General features: G+C 36.0%; 1 protein-coding gene across 5 annotated transcripts in view; it reads left to right on the top strand.

Moving 5' to 3' along the window:
- Positions 1-24,311, top strand: part of LRP1B (LDL receptor related protein 1B) — a 761,175-nt gene that overhangs the window by 477,300 nt on the left and 259,564 nt on the right. For all 5 annotated transcript variants that reach the window (XM_052792801.1, XM_052792800.1, XM_052792798.1 and 2 more), the window contains 7 exons: positions 4,697-4,819; positions 6,460-6,600; positions 10,602-10,727; positions 12,631-12,747; positions 18,316-18,396; positions 19,703-19,870; positions 21,751-21,933. In XM_052792801.1, the coding sequence (XP_052648761.1) occupies positions 4,697-4,819; positions 6,460-6,600; positions 10,602-10,727; positions 12,631-12,747; positions 18,316-18,396; positions 19,703-19,870; positions 21,751-21,933 (939 nt within the window). The remainder of the gene's footprint in view (positions 1-4,696; positions 4,820-6,459; positions 6,601-10,601; positions 10,728-12,630; positions 12,748-18,315; positions 18,397-19,702; positions 19,871-21,750; positions 21,934-24,311) is intronic.

Here is a 24,311-nt window from a genome sequence, read left to right as displayed (position 1 = left end):
GTTTTTCTTTTGTCTAGTGTTACCATTCTTTTTTTTTATACAACAACAAAAACAACAGGTGATTTACAAAGGAAAGAAACAGTTTAGTTTTCAAATTGATGCTGAAATATAAACTGGGAAGTACACACATGTATAGGCAAAATACTTGGCATGTAATATCTGCATGTATAGTATTATTGTATGTTTCATTTTAAAATTTACAATATTTGAAGACTTAGATATATAGTTAATATTCTTTGGAGAAGACAAAGACATCTTCTCTATCTAATAGTACATCTTCCAGTTTGTTTTTCCTTGGGAAAACCACTTTTTACAATGTCTCACTTAACCATCTGAGGCCCTACTGGAAAGCTTAGTGATTTTCTTTACAACAGGTTAATACGAAGTCTTCCCTTTCCCGCTGAATAATATTTTTCTATGTCCAGCTAGGCTTTCTTAGGGAAAGCCATTGACAATAATACTTGACTATGGAGTGGTGAGGTCCAGACAGCCAACTTGTAATTGGTTTTATGAGTATGGAGACAATGGTGAAAGTTTCTCCTTTCTGATATTGTAACATCTAAATTTTCAATACCTAAACCAAACTGTAGTATGTGTAGTACTGTGCTATGTCCAGGTCATTGTAAGAGTGTGTCTCTTATCACAGATGCTTTTCAGGGACTCTCTCTTCTTCCAAAGTCATGTAAAAACATGATGTGTTGGGGGATTTTTGTTGGGTTTGCTTGGTTTTTTTATGGCAATATCTGCCCCCGAATCTACCCTCAAGTTGGCCAAATTTCAGAATACTTTGAACTGTGTCTGCTAAGAGAGGATGTGGTGGTTGCTTTAAATACTTGGTACTTCTGCTGCTTTATTCCATACTAAAAGTTCCTTTGTTTCTAGAAAAAAGGAAATTTAAAAATGAATGCAGTTGCTATTAGCTTCCAAATAAGCTAACATCAGAGACAGAAGACTAAAATATTACCTTTTAGACATTTTTAGCTGAATGAGCTTAAATCTTGAGAAAGTGAATTTAGCTCATTCATGCATTCTTTGTTTGAAATTGCAATTGGAATTTTGCAAGGTAACTGCAGCCTTTAGGATCTTCCCTTTTTGTCCTGCTCAGTGAGGTTGATCTTGCATTGTTCCCAAAGGAGCATAAGCATTTATTTTAAAGAAAGTGAAACTAATTTTTTTTTTCTTTGTGTGTGTTTCTTCTGAAAGAGCAAGACCAAGGCTCAACCATGTTGTACAGAGAAAACCACAGTAGTTCATTTTATGGTATGAGTTATATTTTATAGCTTATGCACATGTACCTTAAAAACATTTGGCTCTGATATTGTGAGGTTCCTTTTTTGATGCTGCTGTTATTGTCACTACACAAGCAGAAACCATGTCAATTTATTTTGGCACAATTGAATTGAGACTGGCATCTTTATTAGGAGGTCTTCTACAGGATACTTGACTGTGCCAATCCTGCTTTGCTTAGTACTGTGGGCAGCGACATTAAGCTTCTTCTGGTATCTCCTTAAGAAGAGGTGTTTTTCACTGTCTTTGTATCTCATGAGGCATGATCCTCTTGCAGAGGAACATTTTTTTCTTGCTTTCAGAAATTAGAATTCATCTTTGTTAGGCTTAGTCTTTGTGTCACTATGCATCAGGAATACCTTAAGAAATGGGGGGGTGGGAAGCATATTACTATGCGGGAAGCATAGTAATCACAGGAGTTGGATTTACAGCCAGCATATGAACCTGCCAAGGCCTGTGGGTATTTCCACTGCTGTGAAAGGGGAGATTGCTATTCATACGTAAGTAATTCTTGTGTAAGTCCATTTACAGCAGTTAAAATAGCCTCTTCTGAAATCAATTGGTATTTTAACTCTCCAGTTTGCAAAGAAGAGCTGATGAGCCCCAGGCTGCTGCTATTCATATGTGTAGTATGATCCTAAAAGTAGGCTTACACAACTTTAGCAGTACTTGAGGTTAGGTTTATGCGAAGGTGCAAACATAAATGAATACTCATGAAAACATAGAAGTACAATGATTGCTAAGCAGCAATAAATGCTTCGGTGTATCTTGTAAATGAGAAGTTAGAACAAATGTGTGTGGTTGTTACAGTTTTTTTTTTTTCTTAGAATGATGACTGAGATGCAAGTACGTTGTTTTAGCTCTGGCCTAATTTTTAGCAAATCAAAATGGAATCAGCCTAATTTAATCATATGCAAGTGGCAGGGCAGCAGCTGTTTTAAAAGCTGGCAAAATATGAAAAATATGATAATAGCTTTGAAAGTAGTTTTAAAATCTGGGGAATATTTTAAGAACACCCATATAAAATAGCTGTTGTGAACAGCAGTCGAGGAAATTTAATTTCATAAATACTTGGTAGCTAAATGCGTTCCATAGCTTACTCAGTAAAGAGGCTTAACCTCTTTGTTGTACAGCATTTCAGGAGTCATTTTGGCCTAGGAGTCTCTTCAGCGAGACTGATGGGACTGAAGGTCTCATTGGACCTTCAGGTTGAAGACTTCCTTACAGCTCACTTTATAAACCTTTTTATGTAGGATCTTGTTGCTTTAACTCTTGGTACTTGTACTTTCCTTGTTGTCACCCTCTTTTTTATCGCTTATTTAGCAAGTAACCTACTGTGCTGTAGTTTGTCATCCCAATTATGAGGTTAAGTAGGAACTTTTCATCTTCAAGATGAACCAGTTGACTTTGATCTAGTGTTTTAATTTTGAATTTATTTATTTTAAGCTTGCATTGGGCTTCAGAATCATCAGGGGTTTTCAAAGTGTTTTCTATATTTGTGTTAAATAGTCCTTTATTCTATAGCCTTATATTTTTTAGTGATCTGACAAACTTATGTATATTCTTTAAATCACTGCAAATTTCCTTGACTTGTGCTCTATAATTTTGGAATCACTTTTGAAGATTATGTTTTAGTTTGTTTGTTTTGGCAGCGTCTGATAATCATCTTAAATCAGTGTTACTGACATTCTTTGATTTGTATAATGGGTAGCCCTGTAAAGATGTAGAGAGTTTCAAGGCTACTTTTTCTGATGCAGCGTTTTACCTGACGTTTTCCAAGATTTAGATGCAAATGCATCTCTTACTCTTTTGATGTTTTGTTCACATTATTTGGGTTTTGGTGAGCATAGACATAATAAAGGAGTCGATTTTTGTACGATGCTTTAGGTCATAGACTAAAATATGAAGTTAAGATCCAATAAAGTATTTTTAAGTGCCCAGTTAAAGTTGGAACTGCTCTATCTAGAATTGTGATCCAGCCCTCACTCTTCATAGAGACTTCCTGTTTTCCCTGTTTATACAGCTATATTCTTGCCATCTCCCTCACACCCTGCCCCATGTACAAGTACCACAGCAGCTTCCCACAGCATTCTGTATTAATTATTGTACATAAATTTATTTGAAAGTTCAGTGGGGTTTTAATGAACTGTAGACACATTTAATTCTAAGAAATGACGTATGGTGAGTCAGAAAAAAGTCTAGGAATAGGTTATTATGAAATGCTCAAAGTCTGTATTGTAAGACGTATTGAGGTACATCTTAAAATTTGAAAATTTTCAAAGTCTTAAATTATTTGCTGGTTATCTGATGTTCATTTGATAATTTGAAAGTGTTTCCCTGCACATGCAGGTATGGCTCTGACAGGACAGTTTAATATGTGTGTTCGCAGCTACCTCTATGAGACCTTAATGTTACATTTTCTGTGAAAAGTGGTAGTGCTTTGAGGAGAGGGAATTGTGTGGAGTCTGTTTTAACCCAAGAAGTTGAAGAATGTTTTGTACACCTAAAAAGGAGGAGCAGAGGAAGAAACACCTGCTTTTTACTAGGACAGGAAGATGGAAAAAAGTGCTTTAAGGTTTCAGGAGACGTGAAGTTTTTTATAGCTTGCCTGATCATAGTCAGTTATCACCAACACTTGAAATTAACAGAGCTTTGGTCATGAGAAGTTGAATGTCCTCAGCAGTGCATATCTAAGCAATTAAGTCATGGGCAAAGTGGCACAAACAGAAATGGTAACATTTGCTTCATTGGCTTCGGTTTTAAGTCTGGTTGCCTAAGGAATGAGGCAGTGAGGATGCAGCAGTCCTTGGTAGATGATTAAAACACTTGACAGCTGCCAGTATCTTCATGTGAGCAGCGTACACCTTTTGGGAATAAACAATAACACAGAAGAAGAAGGTAGAGAAATAGCAGATGTGTTCAGAAAAGAGTATTGAAATATCCGCCTTGTATTCTGTCTGCCATAGATCTCATTGTACTGTTAATTTCTGTTTCCTTTCTCTTTTTTCATAGTCTGCATTTGTAGTCACATTGGTTTAATATGTGCAGATTCCAATATACTTCAGAACATTCCTTTATATACTGTTTAATTTCTTAAAAATACTACCTGCATGTAGCTGCGTCATATTAAATATTTTATAGTATTTGTTCTCCTCATAAAAAAGGGAGATAGAATGTTGTGAACTGATGGTGTAGGGTTTTTTTATTATTCTTACAGTTTATTGCAACCTGTAACTAAAATTGTTTAAATATTATAACCTGTAGTAACCAAACTATGAGAATAATGTGTCCCTAAAATGAGAGGAAAATAATTGTAAAAAATTCTTCATGTGCTTACATTCTAAAAAAAAAAAAAAAACCTAGTTCTAGCATGGCTGTTATTTTTAAAGTTGCTTTTTTATTTTCACAGGTGATAATGCATGTCGTGTTAATAATGGAGGCTGCAGCACTCTTTGTTTAGCCATTCCTGGAGGCAGAGTTTGTGCCTGTGCTGATAATCAGCTTTTGGAGGAAAACAGTACAACCTGCATGAGTAAGAATTTTAAAGACTATCTGAATTGATGCTACTGTTAAGGGATCAAGTCAAACCTGAAAATAAAACAAGAAAGTGTGGCCTCCTAGAGGCTTTTTGTCGTTCTATAAGACAAAGAAATCTTCCTTGAATAAGGATTCTAATTGAAGACAGTTTATTAAATATAATAAAGAGTTGTCAAAAAAGACGAAATATTAAGTACACAATATTTGAGGATGAAATACATTGGAAAATATTTCAGAATGTCTGATAGGATAAAGCACTTAAATATTTCACTGACATCTTTTAAAGAATATCAGAAATACCAGAAATTAATCTATATAATTATTATATTATATTTAATCTATATAAACGTGTTTCAGATTACTATATGGAGTAAGTATCTTAAATTGAAATCTGGCATAGAAAATGTTCGTGCTGAAACTGTTCATAAAATATGTCAAGCAGATGTATTTATATATAATAGGTCCTGACACAGACTATGCAAATTTCGCTGTCTTTTTTTTGCTTCTCTTCCTTGGATATCTTCATTGAAACGTCAGTAAAAAAAACTGTGTTAATAAGAAAATGTCAGATTTTCAAGTAAAAATAATAACTCATCAGATAATACAGGTATTTTTTTAAATGTTTAGACCTGATATTTGTAACTTACTCAATTCTCTTTTTTTTTGTTTGTTTTTTATTTTTAATCTCATTGATCTATTTCTTGAAGTGTAGTGTGTAAAACTTTACATAGGTCTCCACCAATAAGCCTGGTAGAGATGAGTAAAGCATAAGGATTGTTTCATAACATGATGAACATTATTGAGCTTGCAATTACCTTGAATTTGACCCAAATGCATGGCTGGCAGAGCCATCACTGTTGCTAAAGAAAACTATTTTTCTTTTTAGCAGAAAATACTGGAAGGTGGACTTCTCACTGGTAAGATGGAATGTAAGCATTAGGAAGAGAGGTTAGACACTTTCAGAACTGAATGAAGCAGGTTTCCTGCTTTTTTCCCAACACACTTCATTGCCTGGCTCTTTCAAAGGACTTTGGTGTTCCTCATAGGGTCATAGAGTGATGTGTGGTATTTACACATTAAGCATTCTGAACCTTATGTCGAGAAATGTATCTGTTTGGATTTACCAATAAGCTTGTAGCTTGCTACTTAATTCTACCTCAGCAGAATTTTATCCTTTCTTCTTTGCCAAGTCTGTACCAGTGCATAATGCAGGTGTTTGAGTTGCTGCTTGGATACAAGAATCAGCTATCCACTAATCATTTTCTAGGCCTTTAACGTGCACCGGAATTTGGTCTGTGTCTGTAAGAATATTTTCCTTTTCACTGCTCATGAGGCATTGCAATATTTTAAACTGATATTTTTACACTATCATCTAAGCACCAATTTAAAAAAACAGTTTGAGTGCCATTCTAGTCTGAGTTCTTCCATTTATTAAAAATATATTACCTCAACCATACACTCAGATATGCATGCTGCTACAGGCTTCAGGTGGCATTACCTCAAATATGCAAAATTTACTAAAAAATGCTGTGAAGAATGATAAGAAGAATTTATATCTATTTATGTAGAGGTAGTATTGCATTCTGTATGTATCAAGCTGATAAAATAGATGTACTTCTTGGATATTTTTCCTAGTTAAACATGGGGAAGTGCTACCACAGTTGTGCAAAGCTGAACAGTTTCAGTGTAACAATAAGCGCTGTATCCAGGATCGCTGGCGCTGTGATGGGGATGATGACTGTCTGGATGGCAGCGATGAGCATTCTGAAATTTGCTGTATGTATGCTTTTTAACCCACAATTCATAATTAATTTTAAAAATTGGAAACAAAATAATGTAAGTCTGAGGGGAGTCAAACAAAAGTGATAATCCTTAAGTCATTCATGGAAATCTTTCATTTTCTTCTTTTCCTGCATATAATAATAGTAGTCCTTTCAAATGACACTCGTGTACTTGTTTCATGGCATAGTACAAGAGCAGTCATCTTTTGGTTTTGACATCGTCATTTCTGATTCTTTAAATGTTGGAGTACTCAGCATGGGTTTATGAAGGGGAAGTCATGCTCAGCCAACCTCATAGCCTTCTGCAGTGATGCGACTAGCTTGGTGGATGAGGGAGAAGCAGTGGATATTGTTTACCTCATCTTTAGTAAGGCTTTTGACACTGTCTGCCATAACATCCTCATAAACAAGCTGACAAAGGATGGGTTAGGTATGTGGACAGTGAGGTGGATTGGAAGCTGTCTGAATGGCCAGGCCTTGGGGCTTGTGATCAGTTGCACAATGTCCAGCTGGGGCTAAGTCACTAGCGGTGTACCCCAGGGGTTAATGCTGGGGTTAGTAACCTCTTCATTAGTGACTTGGACAGAGTGCACACTCTGCAAACTTGCAGATGATATGAAGCTGGGAAGGGTGGCTCATGCACCAGATGGGTGTGCTGCCATTCAGAGGAACCTTGACAGGCTGGAGAATTGGACAGAGAGGAATATGGCGAAATTCAGCAAGGAGAAATGCATCTGGGGAGGAATAACTCCAGGCATCAGTATACGCTGGGGTCCATCCAACTAGAAAGCAGCTTTGCAGACAAGGACCTTGAGGTCCTACCAGGCAACAAGCTGACCATTAGCCAGTAATGCACCTCATGGCAAAGAAGGCTGGGAGCATCCTGGGCTGCTTTAGGAAGGGCATCACCATCAGTTGAGGGAGATGATCCTTCCCCTCTACTCAGCCCTGATGAGGTCATATTTGGAGGACTGTGTCTAGTTCTGAGCTCCCCAGTATGAGAAAGATAAGAACTTACAGGAGCAAGTCCAGAAAGGGACCATTAAGATGATTAAGGGACTGGCACATCTGTCGCGGAAGTTGGGAGAGCTGGGATTTGTCAGTCTGGGGGGAATGGAAGGCTCAGGAGGGATCTTACCAATATGTACAAATACCTGATGGGAGGGAATGAAGAACAGGGAGCCAGGCTTATTTAGTAGTGCCCACTAGCAGGACAAGAGGTAATAGACACAAACTGAAAAGCATGAAATTTTATCTGAATGCAAGAAAACACTTTTTTACTGTAAGCGTAGTCGAACACTGGAATAGAGTGCCCAGAGAGGTTGTGGATTTTCTATCCATGGAGATACTTGAAACGTATATTGACACGGTCCTGAGAGACCTGTTCTACTTGGCCCTGCTTGAGTAGGGGATTAGACTAGGTGATCTCAACAGGTCCCTTCCTGGGATTCTGTAATGTATTTCAAAAAAAAAAAAAACAAACCACAAAAACCTCACCAAGAAACACAACCCAAGCAAACCCAAAACCAACAACAACAAAAACCAACCCTCCCTTTCCAGTTTTAAATTAGATGTACTTTGTCTTTAAAATACAGTTTTACTAGAGCTGTATTTTTTTGCTGTAGAGGAGTTGAAATGAAAAAAATGAAAACATACCAATTCTGTATCTGTGTCATTCCTGGAAGATACTTAAATAGCCTGCTATAAAATTAGGGTTCCAGCAGTACAAATTCCTTTCCTTACTTGGTTCGTTGCTATGCTTCTTATTTCTATCATTTCTCTAAACCGAATCTCTTTTACTGAAATGAAAATACGTTATTTTTTTCCCTATCAATTGTAGACACGAAGAACTGATACTCTTCTACTGTGCAGCACTGTTCTACGTGTCTGAAAACTCTTATCATAGTCTCTCATTCTTACCTCTTTGAGAGAATACAACACTAATCTGTTCTTTTTTTTTTTCCAGTAGATTATGGGAGTTTTAGATTTCATTTCTCTTTTCTGAACTTTGCAAAGTGATCCTAGGGGTTGGATGTCCAAAACTGAATGTATATACTTCTGCTGAGGCTTTTGTGAAGCTGGTTAGGCTGAGAAAATGTGTTTATGAGGGTTGATAGTCCTGTTCATACATCCTTGGGTAAATCTTGCCTGCTTCACACTGGCCTGATGTTGCTGCTACATACTGAGCTTGTGATCCTCTGTAATGCCTAGGTCTTTTTCTGTATGGCTGTTACATAGCTAGTTTGTTGGGTTTTTTCCCTGCATTTATGTATTTTGATAGCTCCATGTGGTAGTCATTACTAATTTCAGTCCTAATTCTTTTCAAAACATCTGTCCAGTTCTGAATTGTAGTGCTTACTAACATTTTATTTTAATACCAGGGATTCTTACACTTAAATAAGGAGCTCAACTAATAAAGACAGTCAGAAGGAAAATCTTTTGGCAGAGTTGACTTGATTCTCATTTAAATTAGTGTAATGTAGATCAATTCATTGATCAAAGCTTTAATTCTCAAAGGGTTTATACAGCTATAAATGAAGTCATAATCTGGTCCCAGATTATGTGGTACATGTATGTGATACATAGTTTAGGTGGCCAGTATGATAACATTAATCTCTTTTCAGCAGTTGCTATAGTAATTTCAATAGTTCTTTTCTAGTTAGTCTGAAATATTTGCAATTATGAATAGAATATACACACATTAGTAAATATATATGAGCAAAAGCTTAAGTACCATTTAAAACAATATCTATGTCTAGTATTAAAGTCAGATTTAGAAAAAGTCTTCAATTTTTAATTTTATGACATGGATGTTAACAGTTTTGTTTTCCAGTCACATTGCAAACTAGGTTGCTTCATAGGTATTATGAGACTTGGAATACCTTTCTGCTCAGATTAATTAATTAATCTTTACTTCCAGTGTTCTTGCACCCTCCACACAGAACACTCATGAAGGGTTCATGTGCTATTGATATCACACTCACTCTGTGTTGTTTTCAGTGGAAAGAATAGGTAGAAAGGTCAAAGATAAAAGCTACTGAAATGTCAAGGATAAGCCTGCAAGACATTCTTTCTTTTTAAATACCGTTTGTTTCTAGATATATGTTAAACTTTAAAAAAGACTGTGGATGGCTGAGTAGGTGGAAAGTAGCTTGAGATTATTTTTAACCCAGCATTTGAAACTGTGTAGTTTACTGCTCTTGTGTAGATCAAGGTTAGCAAGATCTGCTAATAATAGATCTTGTTATTAGCATAAATGAAGCAGAACATACATACTTACTACAGCTGCAAGAGCAGGCCAATAGTATTTACATAATATCTGTGCATTCAGTCTTCATCCTTTCCGTGAGACTTGGTAGCTAGCAAAAACATGTTTGTGAGATACCTTGTTCACTCATGAATACCAGATTTTTTTTTTTGTCAGTTTTACACTGTGTTGCGTATTTCACTTTTTGATACCTACAATTTCATGGTAAGTAAACAGCAGATCCATATGTGGCCATTGACAGTAATGTGCATCATTTTAGAAGCAGTTTTTAGCCTGTCCAAATCCCTGCTCATTGTGGTATAATATTTTGGATATGCACTTAGCAACTTGCATCCATTCCCTTTGGTGGTTTTTTTTTTGTTTATATGCACTTCAGTTTGCAAACCTCATCACATTGATAAAATGTGATCGAGGACATTTTTGCTTTAAGGAAATAGCAACATTGTAAAATGCTGCTACCTTTTATCACTTAGTAGTTCATAGAAGAGGTTTTCCATATTGACACTAGTATGATAGGAGAATCTTTACTATGTATTGTTTAATTTATGACTGAAGTACTGCAATATTTTTTAATTGACTGGTTTGGTGAACAATTTTTATATCATGGTGATTATATATACAGGATAACCATACTAACTGCATCACTAGGGAATACCATTTAATGTATTATTTTCAGCTGTTTTTCTCTGATTATTTTCTTAGGAAAAAACCTCTTTTTTTCTCCCCAGTCAATCATAGTTGTCCTGATGATCAGTTTAAGTGCCAAAATAATCGCTGCATTCCCAAGAGGTGGCTTTGTGATGGAGCTAATGATTGTGGTAATAATGAAGATGAATCAAATAAAACCTGTGCAGGTAAAAATTTTACTTGGATGTGCATACAAGTTCTCTAACTCCAGTTCCATAAACAGTTCAAGACTGCTGTGAACTGAACTGAACCAGTCTGCTATTAGTAATCTGATTATTGACATTTTAAATTAATTCAGATTTTGATGCTACTAAGGCTGGAATACAAATTATATTTTATTTAATCCTTATGCTTGACTGTGCTTTCCAAAGTAATTCAGCACTAAATCTATCCATATGGGTTGACTGTCAAAGCACTGCTTAGGTACAAACTTGTCCGTGCTAAATCTTTTTAGGCAGTTAGAATTTTGTTTGTTAACATGCTGTGATGACTGCCATGTCACTAATAAGTTTTATTTTATGCTGACAAAAGCATGATTAGTTATTCAGTTTCCCCTTGGTACCTTGAAATTGTTTTCATTTGTAAGTTACTAACTGTATAGTGGATTTTTAAGGAAATACCAAGATGAAAATTGTTTACGGATTCCACTGCAGTAAATCATGGAGTTCCAAATCTGTCCTTTGCTTGTATGGAAGTGATGTTTAGTGCTTGTCAGTAGAGCGTACTAAACAATCATTAAATATCTGATACACAAAATATCAGGCATCAATAAGCCGATGGCTATTTTAAACTGAAATGCAGTGATAGACAGCATATATTGTGTATTAAAATATTCCCTGAACTCATTTTCCTTGATTAAAATTTTCACATGTATAATAACTGGTTCTGGTTGTTACTTGTGCAATTTGGCTAAAAGCACTATGGGTCTGCATTTGTGCTAGAGTGTCCATATCATCTCTGTGGTATTATTGCGGATTGTAATACATCTTGATATCCTTTGATATTCAGCTGTTTGCTTGTAGGATAAGAGTCTGATTGGAAGACCATATTTTTCATCCTGTGTCAGTTGGCTATTGGTTGAATTTTGTATTCTTGTTTTTCCTTTTGTTCCTGCAGTGGCAAACACTAATTATGTTTAAAAATATACTTCTTTGCAATATTTTAAACTTATATTCTTCTATCGTATTTTGGGCTACTTCTATGAAGAAAAAGGAAAATGGTAATTGAGAATACCGATTGAAGAATTATTCTTTTGATTATTGGTGTTTCTGATATATCAGTCATTTTTTTTTAAAGTGTGGAATCACATTTAGATGAACTCTAAAGGCTTAAATTTGGAATCAAAGTCTGTGTCACTATCACTGGCATTGTAGTTATGGGTTCACATTTTGAATAAACAAAATTATAAGTAATGTCAGTTTTATATGATAGATTTTTATTGAAGTTTTACTGTTCATTAGCTTTTAAAGTAATTTATGTAGTTACATAGCATGATTTCTTTTAGTGATCTTTATTTCTTCAGAAGACAGACATACATTTCCTTTTCCTTTAATGGTTCATTACAGTTGCATATTTGCAAAGACAGAAATTCATATAACAGTGAGGCCAGGCACATCACACATGTGGTTTATTACTATTTTTCTGTGTAAACATGGATTTCACTAGATCATTGTTTATGTTATGAAATAAAATTTGTTAATATTCCAATTGTAAGTTAGACGTTTTTATGCCCTGATTTTTGCTTATGTTGACTCTAGCACTAATGTTATCGAACATTAATGCTCTACCACCTAGTTTTGTATAATTATATATGAAACTTCATGTTCTCATACGTTGAAGAAACCACGGAGAATTCTACATAACAGAGGTAGAAAGAAGAGAGTCCTGCATATGACCTCAATTTTCTCTGAAATCAAAGGAGGTGAATGGTGTTTAGTCAGATCAGGTAAAATGTGCAGCAGGCCAGGAGATGCCCTCCAGATTTGCAGCTTCTGCATACAGACATGCACCAAGAGACCTAACAGATCTAGTCCATTTCCCGTGCATTTTTAGAGTGTTTTGTCTTGACAGCAAGAACGTGTCAGGTCGACCAGTTTTCTTGTGGGAATGGACGCTGTATTCCGACATCATGGCTGTGTGACAGGGAGGATGACTGTGGAGATGAAACTGATGAAATGATATCCTGTGGTAAGTAAATTTTCTTTTGGGGAAAAAAGTAAAATTATTCTATAAAAAGTTAAACATATAAGGATCTCTCTTCATGTGAACTGACGGATACAAAAAGTATGAGGGGTCTTTTTGGTTTTATGTGAACTGGTAATACTCTTCCTGAAATGGCAAATATAATTTATTTGGTTAATAAATAAACCCAAAGAAAAGGCTGCATTTTCTACTAATGAGTTTTTAACTACAATACCAAATATGCAGATCAGTCAACTTAACACTTTTCATTATCAAGTACTGTCACCCTCAAAAACTGATCTTTATCTCAGCCGCATACCTCTTCACATGGGCCCCCTCAACATATTCTAGGTGTCAGTAAAATCAGACTGTTTCAGGTTTGAACAGAAGGTTATTTTGATGTTGTATTTGGCAGAAAAAATTAGTCTTTCTTGGTGTATTGGGTTTATGTGGCAAGGTTTTGGTAGCGTGGGGGCTACAGGGATGGCTTCTGTGAGAGGCTGCTAGAAGCTTCCCCTATGTCCAATGATAGAGCCAATGCCAGCCAGCTCCAAGACGGACCCGCTGCTGGCCGAGGCTGAGCCCATCAGTGCTGGTGGTAGTGCCTCTGGGAGAATAGATTTAAGAAGGGAAAAAGAAAACTGTGCTACTGCAGCCAAAGAGAGGAGTGAGGGTATGTGAGAGAAACAACCCTGAAGACCCCAAAGTCAATGAAGAAGGAGGGTTAGGAGGTGCTCCAGGCACTGGAGCAGAGATTCCCTTGCAGCCCGCAGGGAAGACCATGGTGAGGCAGGCTGTCCCCCTGCAGCCCAGGGAGGTCCACAGTAGAGCAGATCTCTACCTGCAGCCCAGGGAGGACCCCACGCCGGAGCAGGGGGATGCCTGAAGGAGGCTGTGACCCTGTGGGAAGCCCACGCTGGAGCAGTCTGTTCCTGAAGGACTGCAGCCCGTGGAAGGGACTTGCACTGGAGCAGTTCGTGAAGAACTGCAGCCCATGGGAAGGACTCATGTTGGAGAAGTTCACGAAGGACTGTCTCCCATGGGAGGGACCCTGTACTGGAGCAGGGGAAGAGTTGAGGAGTCCTCCTCCTGAAGAGGATGAAGCAGCACAGACAATGTGTGATGGACTGATTGTAACCCCATTCCCCGTACCCCTGTGCTGCTGCAGGGGAGCAGATAGAGAAAATCGGGAGTGAAGTTGAGCTTGGGAAGAAAGGGAGGGTGGGAGGAAGGTGATTTTTTTTTTAAGATTAGTTTTATTTCTCATTATCTGATTTGATTGGTAATAAATTAATTTCCCCAAGTCAAGTCTGTTTTGCCCATGATGGTAATTGGTTGAGTGATCTCTCCCTGTCCTTATCTTGACCCATGAGCCTTTTGTTATATTTTCTCTCCCCTGTCCAGCCGAGGAGGGGAGTGATAGAGCGGCTTTGGTGGGCACCTGGCATCCAGCCAGGGTCAACTGACCACACTTGGTTATATCACGAGAGATTATCAGCAGCTCTGCTGATTGCTGCTTTACTGAGATACTGCAAAGAGCAGTGCACTCTCTCTAATCAGCTGCTTCCAAACAATTAAGGTTTTTGTAAGTCAGCATGGCTGCCTTCATCTGTTTGGCAGGTCACAGGTGATTTGCTGTGAGCCTTGAGAGTAAAAGGGTCATTGAGCTGTCTGCAAAATACTGTATCAGGGTGTTCCCTGTTTACAAGGTAATATTAGTGATATTATTTGACTTACTGATAGGAATTATAAGTGTGTTGCAATATAATAGGATATGTTTCTGAAATGACTTTTCAAGAGTTTTCAGGAAAGAATGCTGACTGATTATTTTAGTAGCAACAACCATGTAAACATGAAGTGAAAGGTTGTGCACAAAAAAATTAAAATCTAAAGTGTATTTGTTAGGAAGCTTAGTAGGTAGACCTGTATTTTTCTCACATATAGCAGATATTCTAATTTAATTCAATGTTATAAAAATACACTGTTACTTAATCAAAACCAAACTGTGAAAACAATGTAGTTGATAAAACATTTTTTTTTCTTTTTTGAAACTTCTTGCTGCTGTAAACCTTTTCAGTAGAGTTATTAGAGTTCCATTACTGAAAACAGTTTTTCTGCAAAAATCTCAATATCTACGAAGCACTTGCAGTGGAGAGCGAGAAAAAAATAGAAAGTAAATGCATAAATGAAAGTCATATGCTGACATCATGATGCCCTGTGTTCCATAAACATAAATCTCCAGGACCTCAATTACCAGAGAATCTATGGAAGGCAACATGTAGGATCCAATCAGTAAATTCTGTTCATCTGTAATCCCTTAAGTTTGTTTAATTTTGAATTATTCATGACTGGCAACCAGCTAATACTCATTAGTTGAGTTTACATTTTTACTTTTTAAGTCTATGTGTAAATCTCTGCATCTCCTTCTATAACTGCATTCAAGATTTTTGAGTATTTTTACATGTAAATAGTTGTTATGTTTCCTGGAATATCCACCTGCTTTCTCTTGCCTTATTTCTTGTTACTGACTTCCTTTCTCTTCTTTAATAGTGATATAAACCAGAAAAAAAGAAAGCTAATTTTATATAGACAGTAAATGATATCTGATCAGTTACTTCAGAACAGATGACATACTTGATAAAATCTAAATCAAAATAAAATCATTATGTGAGTAAAAGTGAGAATATTATTAAGGTGGACTTCTAATTGCCATGCTTCAAAGCAAGTAAGTTCTGTTGAGTACAAGGTAGAATAGGTGATCCCAGTGGACTGGTATTTTGCAATCTCTAGAATTCTAATATTCTATGTAATGGTAGAGCATGGCACTTGGTACTATCATAGTTTATCTGACTAGCTGTAGCTTGTGTTCTCAGACACATTATCAATACACAGAAGTTAATGTCATCTTTGTAATTTCTTCCCATATGTTTTGTTTGGTATCCTGTCAGCTGATCTGGAATGTTTCTTTAGATCATTTAATCAGCATTTATTTCACCTGCTGTTTTTCAGTTTGGGGAAACTTTACATATGCTTCACGGTTTAGAATCTTGTTTCTTTATCCTCAAGCACTGTGGTTGTGCAAATGTGTGAAGTATTTCATTTTTTCTTCTGCCTTATAATTTGATGGCTAATGGGCATGATAATGGCATTTATTTAGCTATTCTATTTAGTGTTACATATTTTCTTCTATGAAACAGTTTAAAATTCTTCTTGTGTTCACAAGTTTTTATATTAAAGGTAAAATCATGGTTTGCTTTTTGTTACCATTTCATATCATTGATTTTTAACTGCACCAGTCTTCATCTGTGAATAACTTTTGGCTCCTATTGATTCAAGAACTTAAGCGTACTTATATTGGTACATAGCCAGGGTGAGCAGGACTGGAAAGGTGATGCCAATATCATAATGCATACATTTTTTCTAAAGATACAATCAGATTTACTAAGAAGCATGACATTCCTGAAGAAAATTTGAAAAGAGACCTTCCTTATTTTTCTACTGCTTTCCTAAAGGAAACAAGACTTGTGGTCATTGTCAAAGACAATGAGTGGAAGTATTGTGCCTGTCCTCTAGGATGTTAGAGGGAGCTGTGGATGATGGTGGAGGCTGGGGCTGAGAAGCAAACACTCGAGATACTGCAAAACATCCTTGGAAAGACTGTGATGGGCTGAGAATCATGAGATGGGGGATGGTGGTGGTGGTGAGGATAATCACAATTCATTTTAATTAGTTTCCGTCTCTTTATACAGGTCTTGGGTAGACAGATGAATGCAAAATAAAGTCATGAAGGCATTCACGTATGGAAAAGGAGAAATTTACATTTAATATATGAGTTAAATTTGTGGAAAAATTACTGAACAGCTAAAAAACGAAATTAAAAATTGCTTTCAGCTTTGCTTGAAGCACGTAAGGCATATATTGTAGCTAAGTACCATCGTAGTTGCACATCTCCATTATTTGTCTTGGAACAGATTTTTGTTGTCACTGTAATGGTTCCCCCAAGAAAAACAGCTTCTGTGTTGAAGCAGAATAATCACTTCAGTCGTATGATGTTCTTGGTGATCTCTAAATTTTACTATTTTATGCAGCTGGTTTGGTGCTTCATGTTCATGCATGACTTTAAGCCAAAACTTCCCCTCAGCTTCTGTAAACAAACAAACAAACAAAAAAACCCCAAAAAACAAACCACAAACTTTTGAATTAACTTTAAAACATTTTCTGCACCAAAGATGGCAAGAGGCAGCAAACCCAGGTCAGAAATTCGTTGACTTCAGTGACTATTTCTGTTCTTGTCCTAAGGAAATTTTATGTTTGTAGCATGTTTTACAAGTTTAGAAAAACTTTAGTACTAATTACACGGCCTAATTCTCAAAATCTTTGTGAAGTTTAGCTTCGTTGTCTCAGTTGTAACAACACTAGACCAACCCAATGTAGCTAGAGCAACCTATGAGGAATACGCTTGGAGATTTGTTCTAATCTTGGACTGTTCTGCTGTGCCTGACAGGACTATATGCACCATTTTGGACATTTCTTTCTGTTGCATTTAGGATGTACTGTGTGGGAACTTCCAACCTGAAATCTTTCAGTGAAGGAAAAACTTGCCTTGAAGTAGCAGTTCAGGCAAATTGTTCATGTTTGTCATCTTTGGTTTGCATTAGGTATCAGTTACGGAGAGGTGTCTTACTCTCTTGATGGTCTGTATAGAGAGTTTAGGCTCCTCCTTCTTCCTTTTGAATCAAGGTAGACTTTCAGATTGTTTCCTACAATTTGCCAGGTTTTGTAAAGTAGATCTTGTATTTTGCAAACTGAATGGGTACAGGCACTGTTTAACATATTAATGGTATGAACACACATACCTAGCTATGTCATTGGTTTCAGAAGAAAAACAAGTCTGAAAAAAATCGAGTTGTTCTGTGCAAAAGCATATTAGACAATTATAACAACAAATCTCTGTGTGTAATATAGATGAGTCTCTGTGAATGATATTGTCTCAGTTTTCTACTACTTTTACTGGAATGCTTGAAGGAAATGATTGTTAATACTGACATTTTAATTTGGGATTTTTATTATGTCAGTGTACAGTAACTTAATTTCTTGACTGTTCTTTTGCTTGGTACTTAACCTCCTCATTTTATAGTCTTCCATTTCCTGTCTTTTACTGGCAGTGCTATTGCAATTGGAGAACTTTTTTATATAAATAAACACATTGAAAATATGGTTTGTATCAGTCATCAAGTTATAATTAGTTGTAAATATTAGCATGCTTAGTAGCAAAGACAACCCTGGTCTGATGGGAATATAGGACCATGTTATAAGACACAGAATAATGCATTTCAGTGGTCCATGTTGAGGAAGGATAGGGTTTGGACTAATATTTATAGTTAAAAGCCTTTTTATCTTCTCTTTCTGGTGTGTCACCTTTTTTTTTTCTTCTCCAGATTAATTACTTGGCAGATGCAAATGTTTGATATGATACACTTGTGTAATTTATGCTTATAGGAAGGTGGAAGAATATTGCTAAAGAGGATATACATTAAATAGGGGTTTTTTATTTCTTATTGAACACTTTCACAGAATTCCCAACGTGTGAGCCACTAACTCAATTTGTATGCAAAAATGGAAGATGTATTAGCAGCAAATGGCTCTGTGATTCAGGCAAGTATCAAGTGTTCCATATCTGAAATGAATATGGTAGATATTACATAAATATTGCTTTGATACTCACTCTTTTCTTCTGAGACTGATACTGCCAGTTTGGCTTCTAAGTGGTCAGAGAATAAATATGGTATTTTTAAATTACTCACCTGACCTAGAAAGCAGCAATATTGAAGCTTCGTGTAAGGAATGATGCAGTGCATATGGTAATAGTTACTAATAGTATATTCTGTAGAATGAAGTGTGATGTAAACTTTCATTATTAAAAAAAAAAGCTAAGCTATCACTTGTGAAAGTATTTCCTACTTCTAGAAAACAAAATAGTTCCAGTGACCAAAATATCTGTTTTTTTGTTGTTTGTGGGCAAGTTCAATTTAATAAATAGCATCCCTCAAGAGGGAAGGCTAGGAAGACTTTAAAATATAGTTATTTCTTTTGTCTGAATGAGTACATATTTGAATGACAGCTGTTCAGATGAATCTTCTCTCAGAGCTTGTGATGTGGGAGTGATGTCATGCCAGTCCTAATAACATTGGGTTGGTTCTTCATCCACCATAGCATTTGATATTACTATAATTTTATGACACTCACAGGAGTTCATAGCTGTAAATGGACAGACTCCCCAAATTATCACAGTGTGCTTACTGAAATTCTGTGCAAGGAGACCCTTTAGTGTTTACCTAACATATTTATCTTTTCCCTCCTTTGATGATCATGATCAAATTATGGGAATTGCTTTAAGAATGTTTTAATGACTACAACATTAGAGTAATGAGAAACTACATTCCACCCTTATTTATGTGCTGCCATCTTTCTCCACCTTGCACTGTTGCAATGACATGGAAACCACATTTGTAATACTATTGAAAAGAAATTGTGACATCAGGTTTTCATTTTGGTTTATATGAAGCTCTTTGTGTGTGTGCTTGACTAAGTTAACGAATCACTGAGAATAAAGAAAACCAGTGTGTTTGGAAGCCTGTGTTACAGGCGTTACACACGGCTAAAGAAATTAAGAAAATCTACAGCCTTCTCATGCTGGCTGGTGTCTGTGATTGAATAACTGTGAATAAGTGTAAGGGGTTAGACTATCCAAAATGACAGAGTCAAGTGCTGTTGGTAAACTAGACTTAAGGAATTACTTGCATTAGAAATAATTTACCATATGCCTGTGGGCAGTAAACATACAATTTTATTTACTGTACATTATTTTTCTCTTGCCTTTTTGGAAATATCTTTTTCTCCTCACAGCTTTTATTCAGATTTTTTATCTTTTAAAATAATTTTAAAAAATTAATATTTGCAGATGATGACTGTGGTGATGGAAGTGATGAACTAGGCTGTATTCACTCGTGTTCTGCTGATCAATTCAGATGTTATAATGGTAGATGTATCCCAAGTCATTGGGTGTGTGATGGTGACAATGACTGTGGAGATTTCAGTGATGAAACCAAAACAAACTGCAGCAAGGAAGGTTAGCTTTTTTTTTTTTTGTCTTCCCACATTTTAATACTTATGAACACAGAGAATACTTTATTTATATATACAGAGGACCCATCTTCAGTCGATAGAAAAAGAGAAAATGCTTTTAACCTTGGTAAAGGTTGGAATGGAAAATATGTCAAGAGTAATATGATAATACAGAAGTGTATCATAGAAGAAGAATGCATTTGAAAACAGAATGGGTATTATACTGAGATAAGTTTTGTAGTTTTACTTTACTGAATTATGCTAAATGTGATGTTTGTCCTATTACAGAGATGCATGCTGCCTAGATAAAGAGACAGTAAGCAGCATTTCTTAAGTTACTGTTTACATTTTCTGGAGTTTTTATGCAGTAACCCTCTCATTTTTGTGTGATCCAAGTTTTTGTGGTTTGGGGTTTTTTTTGTTTTTTTTTTTCAATAGTGTTATGGAAGCATAAAAATGTTTTAACAAACTACAGTCCCATTTAAATGCTATACATTGTATTTATTTGGGCGGGGAGAGAAGGGGAGGATGCTTGTAGCAAAGGATAAAGAATGATCAGATAAGAATGAGGGAAAATTTTTCTCTCATATTTTTCTCAGTGATTCTTCCACAGCAAAGTAATTGTACATGATTTTATCAGTCCTTTTTCATGAGTTTATATTCTAAATCTAGTTGCATACCTCATACAAATAGATGAATTAGCAGAATGCTGTGCATGAGTAATGTAAAGACCTTATTTTTATTTATTTACAAAAATTATTTTTTATCAAAATAATTGGTCTGGAACTAAGCTACTCACTTTCCCCCCTGTTCACGTCCACCTCAGAGCTTGAAGTCCCGCTCTGCCTTTTTGTACAACACCATGTTACCTTGGGATTTGCACCACTGTCTCTGAAGGAGCACTGTTTTGCTCTGTTATTGTCAGTTTATACATCTTCTGTATCCTGCTCTGCTACATCATGCACACTTTCCAGCAACTTGTCTTTGCTTTATTTACGATAGAATGCAAGAATGCAGATTATTTAGAAAAAAAAACAAGGCAACTTTTAATAAAATGAACCGCATATTTATAGACAGTGCTATAGGAATTTATTCAAATAATGCTTTTTGGTACAAACAGGAATGTATTAAGTTTATTGTTACTTTAAAGTACATGTTGTTAGTATGTTATGAAATACTAGAAATACAGTGGTAATAGTTTGGGAAAAGGAGGGCAAGGATAAAATTGAGAAGGCCATCATCTAGAAAATACTTAGAGAATTAAATATGTGATGAATAATTAAAATCACATAGTTACTGTGCTTTGAAATGTTCAAGACTGATTCCGTAGCTGCACTGAACTGAAGTTCATTGCTGTGGAGTTCAGAAAGGCTCCAACTAGCCTGCCAGTGCTGTAATAGCACAAGCCAGGCAGGTGTTGAGCCTTGTGTCAGTTAGAGCAGAGGTGTGATCTTTCATGTTTTGTGAACTAGGAGATGGACCTTGCTGGGAAAAAAGAGGAGAATGAAGAAAGAGGAGGGAATGTAGCTTGAGTGTGAGAGGCAGGACTTATGAAGCACAGGGAAAACTTGATCAGCGTTGGTGCTCCTTACATGTCCAAATTCTTTCTTGTCTGACAGATGTGCAAAAAAAAAATTGGTATTTATCTTGAGCCTGTGGTGGACGGGGGAGTGAAGGGAGTGAGCAAGTGAGCAGGATAAGAAACAGCTTGTCAGAAGTTTGTGTTGGCGTGATGAGTTAGAAAGGAATAGTGAGTTTTAAGTGTAATACTTGGGGACTCTGATTTTGGCTTTGGTTAGGAAGGGGGATTCTAAGTCATTGTACGCTTAGCATGGAAAAAACTCACATGAGCAAATTCTTCAATATAATTCTTATTTTTCTAAGAAACTCCCTCTCCTGGAAGATGCAGCGGGAAGGAGTTTCAGTGCAGTCCTGATGGGAACTGTGTTCCTGAGTTGTGGCGCTGTGATGGAGAAAAGGACTGTGAAGATGGTAGTGATGAAAAAGGCTGTAATGGAACTATACGACTATGTGATGAAAAAACAAAGTTCTCCTGCAAGAGTACAGGTATATGCTTGCAGATGAGTTTTGCTCTCATTTACTCGTTGTGTGTGTGTGTGTGTCTGTCTCTGTGATTTAATCGCGTATCTACTATTTGAATACTACTTTTAATGTTTAATACTACTGAGGTGATGTTACTTATTCTACTCATACCAGGAAAATAATATTAATGTACTTCCCCTAATGTGTTTTCTGATTTACAATATAAAATGGATGGGTTTTGAGATTACTTAAAGCTGAAACTGTTCTGTATGATAGTACATCAAACGAAATACTTAAATGTAGCATTTAATGGTACTTCAAAGTCCAGGTATTTTCTTCTATTTTCCATCTTTGGCCCTAGAAGTAAGTTAATTGAAATGGTATAAAGTAATTAGCTAGAAGACTTCAAAGCATTAGAACTACAGCACTGGAAATTTGAACCACAATATTGGAAGAAAAATACATTCTTTGAGGATGTTTAAAATCAAATTTTGCTAAGTATACTTCATTAAAAAATGTAGAAAGAATGTGACTATCTTTACATGAGGATATTTTGCAAAATAATGCTTAGATGGAACATTTTCTTAAGGACTGTCCAGTTAAGGAAGAAATTAATATATGTCAGCATTGTATTAATCTTTTTAAAATTTCTTTCAAAGCTTAATGAAATAGTAGGAGTAAAATAACTTGCAAAGCAAAACTTAATTCAAGATATAATAAGTAATAATATTGTTGCCATTAGGCAACTGTAATTATTACGGGAAAGGAGAACCCATTCTAATGCCTGTGTTATAGCTAATCATAATAAATGTTGCAGTCTACTTATGTGAGCTCTGTCCAAAAGTATTTGTGGACATGTATGGATACAGTAAGATACTTTACTCAAATGACAGTGTGAACAGAGTTCATTTTTAATATGTGAACTACTTTAGGATGTCTTAGAAGTGCTTGGAGGTTTGCTGCTACTTGGATTTTGAAGTTACAGAAATCAAAATGTCCAGATAAATAAATATAGAATACTGAATTTCATCTGAACAAAACATTTCCTTTTGTGCTCTTATAGTTTCCATAAACAGGTATAGAACGAGTAGCTGTTAAATGAAATAGCTTCAATAAGTAAAAAGGGATTATTCACTTTTAATAGAATGGTCAGTTTCCTGAAATAGACGGATAGAAACCCTGGCACAGGAAATACGCTTCTTCCTGATAATATATTTTTCCTAGTGCTTAAATGGGGAAAAAGTCTCCAGCTACGCTGCCTCATTATACAGTTACCTATGTTTACAGTCGTGTGCAAGGAGGGCAATATCTCAGTTTGCAGGATGAAGGATGAAATGTGACTTCTCTGGCTGCCACATATAAATACAGCAAAAAAAATATTTTCATCAAACATTTGCTAAATTCAAGGGTATGTGACTGATTTAGGGGCAAATGCAATCATGCTTGTTGGTTGTGTGGAAACATCACTTTAGGAATCAGTTGTGACAGTTTCATCCATAATTTTTTTCTGTCACTATTTTCCTTCTGTCAGTCCTGGAAGGAGCAAAACTGCTGTTCTGGAGGAGGCATGTTGGTAATGCATTGGAACAGAAAACAGTAAAAGCAAATTTTTGTTTAGCTACTTTTCAGTTTAATTCTATATGGTGGGACAAATGAATAATAAAGGTTTTATGAGAAACAGTTTCTGTCACAATCCTTTCAGGTTTCAGAATAAATGTCGTTTTCTCTGTGAATTATTCTAAAGAAAGAATACTGTCTGGCTTCCATATTTATGGGAATTGTTGAAATGAGGAGAAATTGGCTAATTCTCCCCTTATAGATTGCTAGGTGGTGGCACCTGATTTCCTAATACAGAATATGATGGGTCTGGATAGGAACGTGTATATGGGGGGAGGTTAAAAAGCCGATACGTTTTGAGGGAAATGGCAGTTGGTGAGAACAGTAATAGTGAAATATTACTGCACACTTTTTTGCTTACCCCTTTTTTGTTCTATGGCTGTAAATAGTAGCTGCAGGGTCTTTCCTTACTGTAGTTTTTGTTGGCTCTTGTTAATCTGTCATAATGCCACAGGTGTGAGTGTCATGTTACAACTACAGCATTTGTCAGCCTTCAGCCAAACGTGATTTTTCTTCTTAGAGTAATGGTGGTCTCAAGAACCCATCATATCCGGCTCCTTTTCTGATATGCACTTAAGAATATCCAACAGAGAGTATTTTATAACTTACATAGATGGCCTTTTAGTAATTTGCCTCTAATAGTTGAACATTTTTTCCTAATAAGTCATCTGAATCTTTGCTGCAAGCTTAGTTGATAGTCATCTTTTCACCAGTGTAAAAATCTTTTGAATATTGAAAGACTTCTGTCGCATGTCTCCTTAACCACATTTTTCGTTGAATAAACA

This window comes from Harpia harpyja, chromosome 7 (assembly GCF_026419915.1).
Source record: "Harpia harpyja isolate bHarHar1 chromosome 7, bHarHar1 primary haplotype, whole genome shotgun sequence".
In the NCBI taxonomy this organism is placed as follows: domain Eukaryota; kingdom Metazoa; phylum Chordata; class Aves; order Accipitriformes; family Accipitridae; genus Harpia; species Harpia harpyja.
Note: the sequence above shows the minus strand (reverse complement) of the source record. Positions and strands in the feature narration are given on the sequence as shown.